Source organism: Pinus tabuliformis, chromosome 6 (assembly GCF_031772625.1).
Source record: "Pinus tabuliformis cultivar Carrire ecotype Pingquan chromosome 6, CPIR1, whole genome shotgun sequence".
In the NCBI taxonomy this organism is placed as follows: Eukaryota; Viridiplantae; Streptophyta; class Pinopsida; order Pinales; family Pinaceae; genus Pinus; species Pinus tabuliformis.
In genome coordinates, this window is record NC_142292.1 from 1,394,710,646 (window position 1) to 1,394,724,029 (window position 13,384).

The following is a 13,384-nucleotide window of genomic DNA, read 5'->3' on the forward strand; positions in this document are numbered from 1 at the left end:
CAAAACGTTGGCTTTTAAAGCTTTTTCAACATTTGCAACATACCATATCAAGTGATGTTGGATTTGTAGCTTTATTTGATGCTAAAGCTTGTAAAAGAGAGTTGCACCCTTTTGTTGATTCATTAAATCTGGCTTGTGAGGGTTTTTCTATGAAAGAAGCATGGAAAGTCTTTCGTAACACAAAACAATGGCACAAAACTTATCCTAATATGATGAAATTATGGCAAGCTGTGCTCACTATTCCTACAAGTACAGTAGATTGTGAAAGGGGATTTTCTAAGCAAAACATCATCAAGGACATCAGAAAATCAAGGCTAGGGTTGGATACATTGGATGCTTTAATGAGAATATCTTTGAATGGACCTGAATCATCTAATGTTGATTGGCATGCAGTATATGAGGTATGGACTGATACAAAGTCAAGAAGGATTCTTGAGCTTTGAAATTTCTTCTAGGTTATGTTAAGATATCCCTATTGAAAAGTTATTTGTAGTTTCTCTAGAAAGATTGACTTTAAGTGAAGTATAATTGTGATCTATTATTAAAAACTTTTTTGTATTTTCTCTAACAAGTTTGAATTTCAATGAAATACACTATAGTTTGGAAAAATTCCACTAAATGTTTTATTTATACTACATTTGCATGGTTTTCATTGTTTAAATAGTCTCACTATAAATTTGGACTATAAATATGATAGACTACAATTCCACTATTTTTACCCACGTACAATGATGCATGGTGTCATTGAATTTCTTTATTTTGTTTGTTGACTTCTATAATGCTAGATTTGTTTGAGTATGGTAGTGAGGTGCACAACAATAAATGACTTCTGCTAAAATCCACATGATTGATTGAAAACTAACTGTTGTGTTGTATTTTTATTTTTATTTAATTAAGTTAAAAAAATGAAAACCAAATATTTGTTTTCTATTTTTAGTGAGACATCTTATTTTTTTGGATCTGGAAATTATAATAAAAATAGTTTGAAAACTAACTAGTGTCAGTTGTATTTTTATTTTTATTTACTTAAGTTAAAAAAATGAAAAACAAATATTTCTTTTTAATTTTAGTCAAACTGATCTTATTTTTTTGGATCTAGAAATTGTAATAAAACTAGAATTCGAGTCTGTTAGTGAAGGGAGATTGAAAATTTTCATATATAATATACGTATAGACCAGAATATGTTAAAAATAATGTTTCCGGGTTGACAAATGTTTGAACATTTTGTCCTCTATACATTGTTTCAGCTGTGTTTTTAATGGTACAAGTACATAAAATATTATAGAAGAATGAAAAATGTGTGTGATTATATAAAATATTACAGAAGAAAGAAAAATGTGCGTGATTTGAATGAATTTTCTGAGACTTTTTAGAAGAATGAAAAAGGTTTGTGATTAGAATTTTCTGAGCCTTTCTAGAAAAATGAAAAAGGTTAGTGATTATAATTTTCCCTTCCTTATTTCAAAGTTTATGAGGAAAATCACTTCAATCTGGTTTGTACATGCATGAGAATAATTTATGAATTGAACTTTAGTCTTGGTCTGTGTAAAAAAATCCTAAATTAATGTTCTAGCATCATTTGGGATAATCCAATTGTCAACCCAAAGATAAATTTACGAGAAGTATTTGTAATTGTTCAATCCTCTTGCTTTAATGATGAAAAATTATAGTTGAATGGTTAACTAAAAGTCCACACTGTCCATATTTGCCTTCAAGTTTTCTGCTGCTTGAAGATTGTCCAGATTGGGGATCACCTGTTGATATAATTGTCCAGATTGGGGATCATGTGTTGATATTTCAGCCATTTTTTTTTGTTAGAGATGGATATAAATATGTGAAGTCTGAAATTTTTCAATTATAAGCACAACTTTGGTAATTTGGTTTAAAGAATGTTGTGTTAAGCATGAATAAATGCTAGTAGCTATTACTTTTAGTAAATTACCATAATTTCACTATATTTTCAACATCATACAGTGTAAGATGATTAGTATTATACTCACATTGGAGGCTTGGATGACCATGCTCACATTGCGGATGTTGTACACTGCTCACTAGCATCTATGTGAAAACTATATGATTCTACTTTGAAGCTTTATGAACAAACATAGAATTATTTATTGATTATTACATAGAAGAGTTCAATGCGGGAAGATCCAATGCTACTATTTTAGTTTATTAGTATGAAAGGTGGTTTATTGGTGTAAAACGTAAAGTGAAAGGCATGTAAAATGTAAAAACGTCATGAAATTTTCATTTGACGGGCAAAGGGAATTTGAAATTCCAGGCCTGCTCACCACCGATCGTATAAAAATAGCTCAATTAACTTGATATTTCACAGAATTGTAGTTAAACGAAATTTGCTTGGTTTTTTCACTAATTAAGTGCGAAATTTACGTACTTTTTAATAGTTCTATAAATTTGTAACATAATTGTTCAAAAAATTCATCGACTTTCTTCTTTTGGCTCTCTTCTCATTGGATCTGCAAGCACCATAAATTTTGTGATCTTTCCGTAGCCCCGATACCAATTTGTTGGAAAAGCAGAGAAACTTAAACACAAATTCACCCAAAACACATGAGTTGCGGTTCTTCTATTGATCACAAAACTTGATTATTACAATAAACCCGATGAATGGTATTTAACCTTTTCCAACTAGCGACTCGCCTAAAATATGTTGACAAGCAACCACACAACTTGACATGCAACCACACACTATAAGTTTGACTATGAATTATCTCGACCTAACTCAAAACTCACTTAACTAACTCTCTGACTTTAACCAACTCCTCATGCGAGAGTAATAAGCTTATTTTAACAAGGTATTCAATGTTTAAATAAATGTTAGCCTGATAGAGTTACTCCAACATGGTCATAACAAAGGGGTTTTTTGTCACGTTTCTAGCCTCTATGCAGTTACCGAGGAACAATAAAGAGTTACAGAGAAGAACCTTTTGAAAAAAATAAATAAATGATGAAACTGTTTACAAAGAGCTCGCTTTGAAGGGAGATGGAGAATGTGCGAGCCGCTAAGGTATGATAGGGTAAGTATTTAAAAGAAAAGATTGCCTGCAAAACATTGCTTCTTTTTTATTCATTACGAAAAGAAAAAGGTACAATTTTTTATTGTGGGAGATTGGAATTTGTCCCGAGTCTAGTACGTCAGTTAGGAGTTTTTTTTATCATCTCATTCACCTTGTTAGAGGGTTTATAATTCTTTAATTTATTGATGTAGACTTTTATAATTCTCGCTGTAAGTGCATAAATAATATGGGCATCCATGTATCATTCATGCTTACATCAATAAAAAAATGTTGATTGTCTATAATCTGTAAAATTTACAGGAAAAATATGCCTATATATTAATTTGCTAGAGTCTTATTTCTGCCTTCTATAAAATATGTGAGGCTGCTTACAGATTTCCTTGAATTTGTATTTTCTTCTACTCATGTTGAAACACTGAAAGGCGGTCCAGTTGTGTTAGAGAAGTGTTAATTGTATTTATAATCTAACAGCCAGACAATTCTTCAATTATAATGTGTCCTGTCTCTAGCGTTAGTTCTCTTTTTGATAATTTATCAGCGCAATTGTTGTATTCTCTGTAGATATGTTGGAATTGGATATTGTGGCAATGATCTTTGATCTCTCTCTTCCTATGTTTCTAGGTAGCCAAATTCTATACCTCTAGCTTTGCTGCACCTGAAATCCAATCTACAACGCATTTTGAATCGCCCAGGGTCATGATATTTCTTATGTTACTATGCTTTGCAATAGTCATAAGGGTCCAAGCAGTAATGAGCTCTTCTTTGGTATTAGTGCTAGGACCAATACCAATTTTATACTTAGTAGATTTGTAATTAGAAAGTTTTATCAACCCTCCTCCTCCACACATTTTCTTGGGAACCCCATCGAAAAATCCAATCAGAACATTTGATGGGATCTCAGGAAAATGTCGAATTCTAATCTTCTTAAAGGGGAATTCATGGATATAGTCTCTGAAGTGAGCAGTTATCTTAAAAGAGAGAGAAAGCAGGCTAGGTTTATCATCTTGGAAGATGATCATATTCCTGAGGAGCCAAATACCCAAGGGAACAAAAAATGGGAGTGGACCAAGATGTTTTGATTTCTTGCTCCAAAAGTGGAGCGCATCTTCAAATGTGGACCATCTGTTGCGAGTATTGATGCCCATTTTCATGCAAATAATTTCCCAAATTTCCTATGTGATATGGAAATTTGTAAGCAGGTGGTCCATAGTTTCTTCATGTTGATTACAAAGAATACAAAAGTTTGGTCTAATAAATCTTCTTTTTTGAAGATTCTCCCAAGTTAAAATTGTAATATGGAGAACTAGCCAAGAGAAACATTTTAGTTTAGCTGGGTTGTGCCATTTCCAAATGTACAAGTGTTCCACCATTTCCTATTTGGTTCAATTTCTAAAATGGATATAACTTCATAAGCTAGGCGTTCTTTTACTTCCCCAAAAGTTGTGTCCCAACTCCATATTAAATGTTCCTTTGAGTTACAAAGCCTAACTCCGTTTAAATTTATTTTTGATACGGAATTCGACCATTCCTCAAACAACTAAAATTTTAGTCCTAATTCTGTATAAGTAAGCCAATAATTTCAGATAGTCACAAAAGAGTCTCCACATTTGATATCATATAGGTGGATTAGTCCTTATTTTTGTCAGTGCCAAAAGAGTCTCCAGATTTGATATCATATAGGTAGACCAGTCCTTTGGAGGTGAGGAGAGAGAACAATTCAGGAGTGAACAAATAAACTTGAGGCTTTCCAATGAAAGGGTACTTACTAAGAAGAACTTGTCTACCATCCCCATCTTACCAAGCAAGCCAGCGATTAAAAAAAAAAAACTGCAATAAAAACTTGCCATACTACAGATTTTCCATTGATTAATTTATTTACAATTTTTTTTATCCAGTCCACCACATGATTTTAATACAAATACTCCCTTTTATAATTGGGCTCCATAATCCCTTTTCAAATAAAGCTCTCAACAAATTCTTAATGTACGCACTTACTCGAACAACAATAAGAAAATTTTCACCATTAATTAATAACCCAAATGAATAAGAATGGTCCCAAATGAATAAGAATGGTCGATGAAAAACACCATAACATTCTCAATTAATATTCACAACCCAAGGCATACCAAAAAAAAAAAAAAGAGAAAAGGGAAAATGTCACCCACAACACAAGGCATACCAAAAAACAAGAAAATGTCACCCAGAACACAATTATCGAAAGTTTAGAATCATCGAAAATCCGAGGAACTTGTCCCTAAATAATTATCACAAGATAAATCGCAGATCATAGCCGAGAGTTATAACCAATGTTATCGGTCTAAATGATGTGATGTGATAGGATGAACTAGAACCAAACGTAATATAAATCGGTGGGATTCATGGTTATAAAAGATGGAATTAACATTAACCATGCGCATGCCGAGAACAAGAGAGAGGTACATGTAAATCTGTCACTTCAAACTATAAGGCGGTTAAACGAGCGTTAATACTTACACATCGAGTTAAGGAAAGCAAGTTTATATATGCGTTTATAATTAATATATATATATATAAATATGTATAGGAATTTCATGAAAATTATTGTTAGATATATAGGGATTTACTCAATGAATTTTTGACATAGCATGTATGTTCGAGATATACTAAAAAATATCTTTAATTTAACTATATATTAGAAAATGCCTCTAATAATAATATTATTTAACCCTCTACCAATACAAACTCAATACACCTTCCCAATTTAAAAAACCCTTATTTTATTAGATATTGTAGGTGTCCATTTTTTCATTATCATTTTATACCCTTTATTATTTTTTATTAACTTTGAGCTCTATTTTTATAGCTTCCAATATAAAAACCCTTTACCCTTATTATATGCAAAGTATATTATGTCATTTTTTCCTCAATATATATCCCTCAATATGAATGCACGTGATATGGTATTGCTTCCCTAATAAAACCCCATAGTTAGATAAAGGTAAAAAATATAATTTTATTTAAAAAAATAAAAAACAAAAAATAAAAATAATAATAATTTCAATGTCTTTATAAAATAAAGAAGATATATATATATATAGCATGAAAACTAATGTTAAATAAAGGTATAAAGTGGAAAGATAATTTTATTTATAGAAAAAATAGATAAAACATATGGTGAAAACCTTCACGAGAGGGTTTTGTCAACTAGAGATAATTCTTGGTAAATGGTTGAAGCTAATACATATTGCCGGTGGAAAGAAAAACACTAAGTATTATTGCCCATAGAAAGAAAAACACTAAGTACTCTTACGACTGTATACTCCATGTAAATATGTTGTGTAAGGGATAATACAATCATAATACATAATTATTAGTGGAAAAATATATATTATTAGTGGAAGAATATATATAATTTTTTTATAGTGATTAAGAGTTTTGTTACGCTTATTGCTTGTTTATATAATAATAATAATAATAAGAAGTAAAGAAAAACATCTCTTTAAAGCCACTTTCCAAGACAAGTTATGCACATTTTACGAAGCCACAATTTCAATGAACTAAATTTAATTTTCATTGTGTGAATGAATCTAATATTAATTTTAAAAAAAATTAACCATTTGATCTAAATATATAAGAAGTTATTTTTTTCAATTTTATCTATTGACGTAATGGGTAATGAAGAGAATATACCAATATATTTATTTTCAGTCATTTAATTAGAATTTGTAAATAAAAAAAGGTTAAATGCAAATTGCAATCAGAAAAGCTTACACCTATGGCATAAAAGTATTTCTATATTCACTTTATATCTATATATTTGATTTAATAAAATTAATTTCTATATTAAAAAATGAAATAAAACATTTTAATAAAAAATTTATTTTATTTTTTAAATATTCTAGATTTATTTTGTAGTTATATATTTAATTTAATTAACCCAAAACTTCTCATTTCAACTTAAGGTGAAGAAAAAGTTTTTGAATTTTATTTTTAAATTTTAATTAAAGATAAAAGGTGGAGAAAAAGTTTTTGAATTTTATTTTTAAATTTTAATTAAAGATAAAAATAAATTATAGAAAAAATATGCCAAGCATATTCTTAGTCTTACTCCGTGATGGAGGGCTGACGCCAAATAACATTTCGTAATCTGTCTTTGTAATCTTAATTGCCCTTTCCTTTAAAAATCGTCGACTAAATTACACCAAACAGTTGCTAAATAACTGTAGAAATGAGTTTATATGTCCCTGGTAGATATTTATCATATACTTTTTTGAAAGTGTGATTGAGTCACAGGATCCCTCACCACTCCATGCACAGGGAGAGTCATCTGGAATGTGATTCACAAGGTATTTTCGTTGCCCGTCGCGCTATTTCCTAACCACAAATCTGTACCCATGGGTATCGACCCTGTCGGTTCATGTTTTTTCACTAAACCCAGTGTAATATACCTATGGTGATTTACCCCACGTAAATTAATTTTAAATTACCAATCAGTTATTCAAACCTGCGTAAAAGTAATTTTAAATTACATTTCAGTTACAACTAATTCTTGGCATTGGTTAAAGGGATCAGCAAGCACCCTAACAGGGGGGAGAGGAACAGGCAGAGGAAAGTTTCCAGAGAGAGAGAGCAAGTGGAAAAGTGGGTTAAGTCTGATTGTGATCAGATAACCCAGCACAGTGGTGCATGAGTCTTGTTGAGGGCTGCAGGCCTGCAAGACGGCTCGGGGGGAGAGTCCAGTGCAGTGGATCTCAAGGTTGGGAGGTTAAGAGCAGAAACATTGCAGGTGACTTTTGAAAGTAAGGACTTCAGTAGCAGGAATAACCAGGTACGCTTCCTCTAGTTGGTTAAAGAAAAAGCACAGGTATTTAAGAGTACAAGAAGATACAGTAGTTGTATTATTTCTTTAAGTTATTGTGGTATGATAGATAGGATAAAATTACAGTTTCTTTTCCAAGAAGCTGTGATGGAAGGTGTGACTGTGTCACATCTGTAGAATGTATTCATTTAAGCTCGCACAGTTACAATGTGCTCAGCTTGGAGCCAACTAAGAACTGTGGAAATGGTAAGAGGGAACAGTACCATTTAACAGTAGGAACAATCAGAGAAATAAACTAAACAGAAAACCTTAATGTTCCAGGAATTTGGAGAGTAAAGATTTGGGAAACCGGAAAGGCCGAGCTGGCTATAAATATTATACAGACACAGAATCTGAGTTTGTATGTAAACAGTATTAATGCATAAGTCAAAACTATAGTTACGAATTTAACCATGTGCAACTGTTCTTTAAATTAATGCTGTGTAAGCCGAACGAGATAGTGTAAATGAAATGTTTATTCGAGAACGTTACGGTATTAACAGTGCCGTGTGAACATGATATATTAAACCAACAACCCAGGAGCTGTACTATCATTTCAACCAATAGCTGTATAGCGGAACGTGGACACGGACAGCAGTGATATAAAGAGAAGCATTATAAAGCTTAAACATTGACGCACGTCAAACCCTAACCTCAGAGCTTGGAACCGGTTACATTCATAGGAACAAGCTAAATTAACTGAGCATGTTGTACAGGAATCAAGATATAACATCGAACAAAAAACGTTAAGTAAGCACCTCGTCGAATAATAGCCATATAACCCTGCTAGTTGAGTTATGGCAAAGACTGTGCGCGGAGGGGTAAACCCTACATTCATAATACGAATGCAGGACAACCCTTGTCGCCGTATAAAAATGCATATAAGAATTTGAACCGAACTGTAGAAAATCAAGTACAAATAAACCTTACGGAACTAAGTCATAATAACCTTATTGCAATAGAAATGCCATAACTGTAAATTTGTCGAGTATGAACGACAAACTTTCATATACACCAGAACGAAGATTTAAATGTCCATTAACAGATATGGATATGTATATATTCAGGAAACAGAGTCATTAAGAAACTGTAATAAAGTATTACATTAGCCATGAAGAAGTCCAGGCCGGACAAACAGAGGGGAGCCGCAGGTATTAACATGGCAAACGTTCTTAAACTCATACATAACCTTACAAATCCATCAACAGCTCGAAAGAGCTTTCAAACGAACAGACAATGTCAGATGAATCTGAAACCCTAGCTAGTTACATACATAAAACATAAGGCGTGGAAGCCATGAACCCTCATGCTGGATAGACCGCCAAATGAGGCCACCAGATTTAAAGTGCATAAGGGTTTTGAGCACGGTAATAACCTGAGACAATAGGCAGAAACAAGCCCTGTCTCAGCTGCATTCACCTTTCATCAAATCATGAAATTTACCATGAGAAGAAACTGTAAGCGGATAGGCATACCTTAGGATCTGTAGCAGCCAAACCCTCTGGCTCGCTGTGGAGGATAAATCGTGGACAGCGACGGATTTGTTACTATCTGTAAGCAGCAACAACCATAGTCAGGGTACCGACGATTACAGGAATACCAATAAACTGGAAGCTAACTGAAATGTAACATTTAAAGAGTACGCGGATCGAACCTGAGGCTGGTAGGAGGAAATGAGCAGGAGAGATTGCAGAGGGTTCTGTCGAAGAGCTCAGCTGTTGCTGAGTGAGCAAATGAACCAACGATGAATCCGCTGAACAAATATATACCATGACAAACCCTAAAACGAGCTGGGCCGTCCGATAAGGGAGAGCAATCTCCATCGTTGAATTAGGCGGGAGGCCTGGCGCCAAACCCCAGAACAGGTCAGCTCACCACCAGTCACATGGGCAGCACGTGATGCGGGGCCATCTGGCCACGGAAGCTGTGAGCTGGCTCCACAGTACTGCCATTTGGCGTTAACTTTGTACCAAAACAATAAAGCGAATCAAGCCAACTTATGTCAAACAAACTAACAAGCATCGGTAATGCGGAACTTAATCGAGGGAAGGGTTAAGTTATATATGATGCCGCAACATGAATCAACCAGTTATTAAATCAATTCACATATGTATAAGGGGGTTACATTGTGAAAAGGGGAGTTACGTTGTAAGAGTGGTGACGGGTCCACATAAGGTTAGGAGTATAGTAGTGTAGGGTGTGGGTAACGGGTAAGTTACCATACTATATATATATATATAAAAAAAATATTTACTGTTTTGACTTGAATTATGATGAGATCGTGACAATGTGGTATCAGAGCTAAAGGTTGCAGTACTGGCGCCTTTGGGGATTGGTAAGCGGAAAGGATATTGAGGTACGCCATCAGTAAGCATTAACTCAGGTACGAGTTTAGTCATTCACATATTCATCTATGTCGTACACTACTTTTGGCGTGACGGGTGTGATTCATGTTTATAACTTCTTTGAGAAGTAGGTAATAAGTTGTTGCATAACTACATTCATAACATTGGATTCCTGATGAGGAAAAGACAATGAAAACTTTTGTCGCACTTACAAACAAAATTGAATACTCATTACACTTAAGAACAATAGTGAACACTCATTGAGGAAGTGACCACCAACTACCAACTTTTGATTTGCACATATGGCAATAACAACAATGCATATATTGAACTAGATTGAAGTTACAATGAACAAAGCTTAATGAGCCAATGCATGAATATAAATTAGGGGAACATCCTGGAATACGATGAAAAATTGTTTAAAGAGGACATTAGAAGAACCCCTTTAGATATTGAAAACATGCAATGAGTCAAGTAGCGAGACTTGATTGTCATAACTAACTTTTGATTCGGTCTTGTCATGGATGCATGAAGACGATTGGTAGTTGAGATTGGTTAGTGCTGTATGACTAACCCATAGAACTTATATGCATTAATTAAATTGAACTAAGATTGTTACAATTCGTAAACAAGTGAAGGTTGATTGATGTCACATGCATGAAATGTGTGTATGAAAATTTTTACTCTCTCGGTGCTATAGTTCAGTTGTGCATGAGAAGAGTTCTTAATTGTATTCACCATAAGAATGCATGATGAATAGCATATGCTTATGTCTTAATAGATTTAGTGATGATTACCCTCTAATTAAGTGAAATCCATTAGCATGATACGTGTTTAACATTACTTGTTGAGAGATAAAAACCATTGGAGCCTCGTTTAATGATGGTTGAATTTATCTCTACTATGGGAATAATGGATTTCTTATGCATATTGCATTCCAGTGTGAACTTAATGGGAGAGGCATGTTCAGTGGGTAACATTTCTAGGACCCGATTCATGGTATAACTACATGTGATAATTACTCATAAATAGACTATCTGTGTTAATACAGTTGTCAGTAAACTCTAACTACCTTCCCCAACTATAGATGCTTCCAAAGGAAATGGAAGCAAAGAGAAGGAAGAAGACCGTGCTGTAGGGACAGACGGAGATAGGAAAAAAAAGAAATCGCTAAGTGTGGTGATGACCAGATAAAGCAAGCTTTGAGTGTTAGAATCTTGCAGTAGACTCTAAGTCTGGAAATGACTAGATAGTGCTTGATGTGCATGAGAGTATTCCCTTGACCATGCTTAAGGAGTTGGAAAATGATAACTATAGTGTATTGATGTTAATGAGTTTCGTAATGCTTCCTAGAAGTCATTGTTCTGAAATAGACACATAGTACTGTTATGATAGTTGTTGCGTCTAGCATCAAGTGGTAACTCTGGTGCGTGTGTGACACTTAGGAGATTATGCTCTGGTGCGTGTGTGACACTTAGGAGATTATGCTTCTAATCGCATAAAGTAGAGCCATTGCTTTCGGTAAGGGTGGTTTAACTTGTTAGTTATGCATGTTGATCCAGGGATAAGATAAGTGTCTTGTCCACTTTCTTGAAGAACACACATGAATGTCTTATATGATTTCTTAGTAGAGAAAGTATTTGAATGCATGCAATAAAAGAATGGTTCTTTTATAGATTTTCTTGGTAAAGAAAATGGGATAAGACATGCAGTTGACTGTTTATATGTTTTCTTATGATAATACTTGCAGAAAAAGAATTGGTAGTTCCTCCTAGTCGGACTACATGTGAGTCTTGTGAGAGAGATGTTTGTCTCTCGTTGTTTTCTTGGAATAAAATCCTTGCTAAATATAGCCAAAGTATCTTCTTGAGAGAAGAGGATGAGGCATATAAATGTCCCGAGGACATAGCATGGAAGGTGGTCAAGTTTTCTTGAATTAAATTATGTATCTTTATTTGATAAAAGCTTCTTGGGAAATATATATATATGCTAATTGCATTATGATTCTAGTTAGTCTCTAAGTTCTAGTGAAATGATTATGCATTACATGCATAATAAAAGATAACTAAGGATGTGCTTCTAGGCACATAGATATTTATCCCTAACCTCTTGAGGAGAGAGTATATTACCTATATACATAAATATAGTCTCATCTTAAGAGTATGCATACTTCATGTATGAAGATAAAGGATTTTAAGAGAGTTCTTGAAAATGGAAATAAAGGTTCTGTCCTTTAAGAACACATTAGAATAGTGTTCATACAAGAACCAAAAAGTCTTACTTGTTTCGTGAAAGGAACTATGTGCATTAAAGTAAAATAATTGTGTTAGGAGCACACATGTTGCATATTGGTAGCTATTTTGACCTTGGAATTATGAGTCTGTGTGTACTTAGAGAAAGTGGTCATGCTAGCTTCCTTGAAAATGATAAATCTCTTGGAGAGATTGTCTTGTTGGATGAGCTGTGTTGATTGTTTGATTTTGATACATAAAGGATAATTAATCCTTGTTTTGTATCCTGATTTTTTATGCCTAAAGATAGAAACCTTTAATAATTTCTGGAAAGGGAATCTTGAGAAACCCTCACATCTGAAGATAGAGAAATGAGGATTAAAATGACTTCCTTTAAGAAAGAGGTATGTGGTTTGTCGTATGAAATGATGGTGGTCTTCTAGTGAAGGGAATAAGTGTTGCATACATTAAAGAAGGGCTTATACGATAAGCAATAGTATGCACAAAGATTAGCCATTATGATATGGAGTTATGATCTTTATTAGAGAGATTATGTTTAATTACATTCACAATGCATGACTAAAGCTAGACATAGTAAACGTAAGCTAATACTCCATTAATGATGATTTGAATTGGAACAACAGACTATGGCAAAATTGGAAATGGTTAGATTATTAACTCAACTGTTGTTGACATTTATACATTAATGAGTATTTGCATATGCTTTTATACATAACAATATTGTATGCAGGAACATTCTTGGAAATGGAATACGTGTTAACTGATGCATATTTATAACTAACGTTGCTGATGGGATTAAGTGGTGGTAGCTTAATGGCAACAAGAAAACTCACTACGTAAATTGCTGCAATGTGAAATGCAATTATTAATGAGAAAGAATGATGTTATATGATATGCATGAATTATGT

At 33.5% G+C, this 13,384-nt stretch overlaps 1 protein-coding gene across 1 annotated transcript; it reads right to left on the minus strand.

The window, feature by feature from the left end:
- Window positions 1-8,901: 8,901 nt before the first annotated feature.
- Window positions 8,902-9,717, minus strand: LOC149263844 (uncharacterized). Its single transcript, XM_089388466.1, has 3 exons — window positions 9,534-9,717; window positions 9,355-9,430; window positions 8,902-9,254 (listed from the first exon to the last, which is right to left on the minus strand). The coding sequence occupies exons 1-3, from the start codon at window positions 9,700-9,702 to the stop codon at window positions 9,137-9,139; spliced, it is 363 nt and encodes a 120-aa protein (XP_089244592.1). The 5' UTR covers window positions 9,703-9,717; the 3' UTR covers window positions 8,902-9,136.
- Window positions 9,718-13,384: the final 3,667 nt, after the last annotated feature.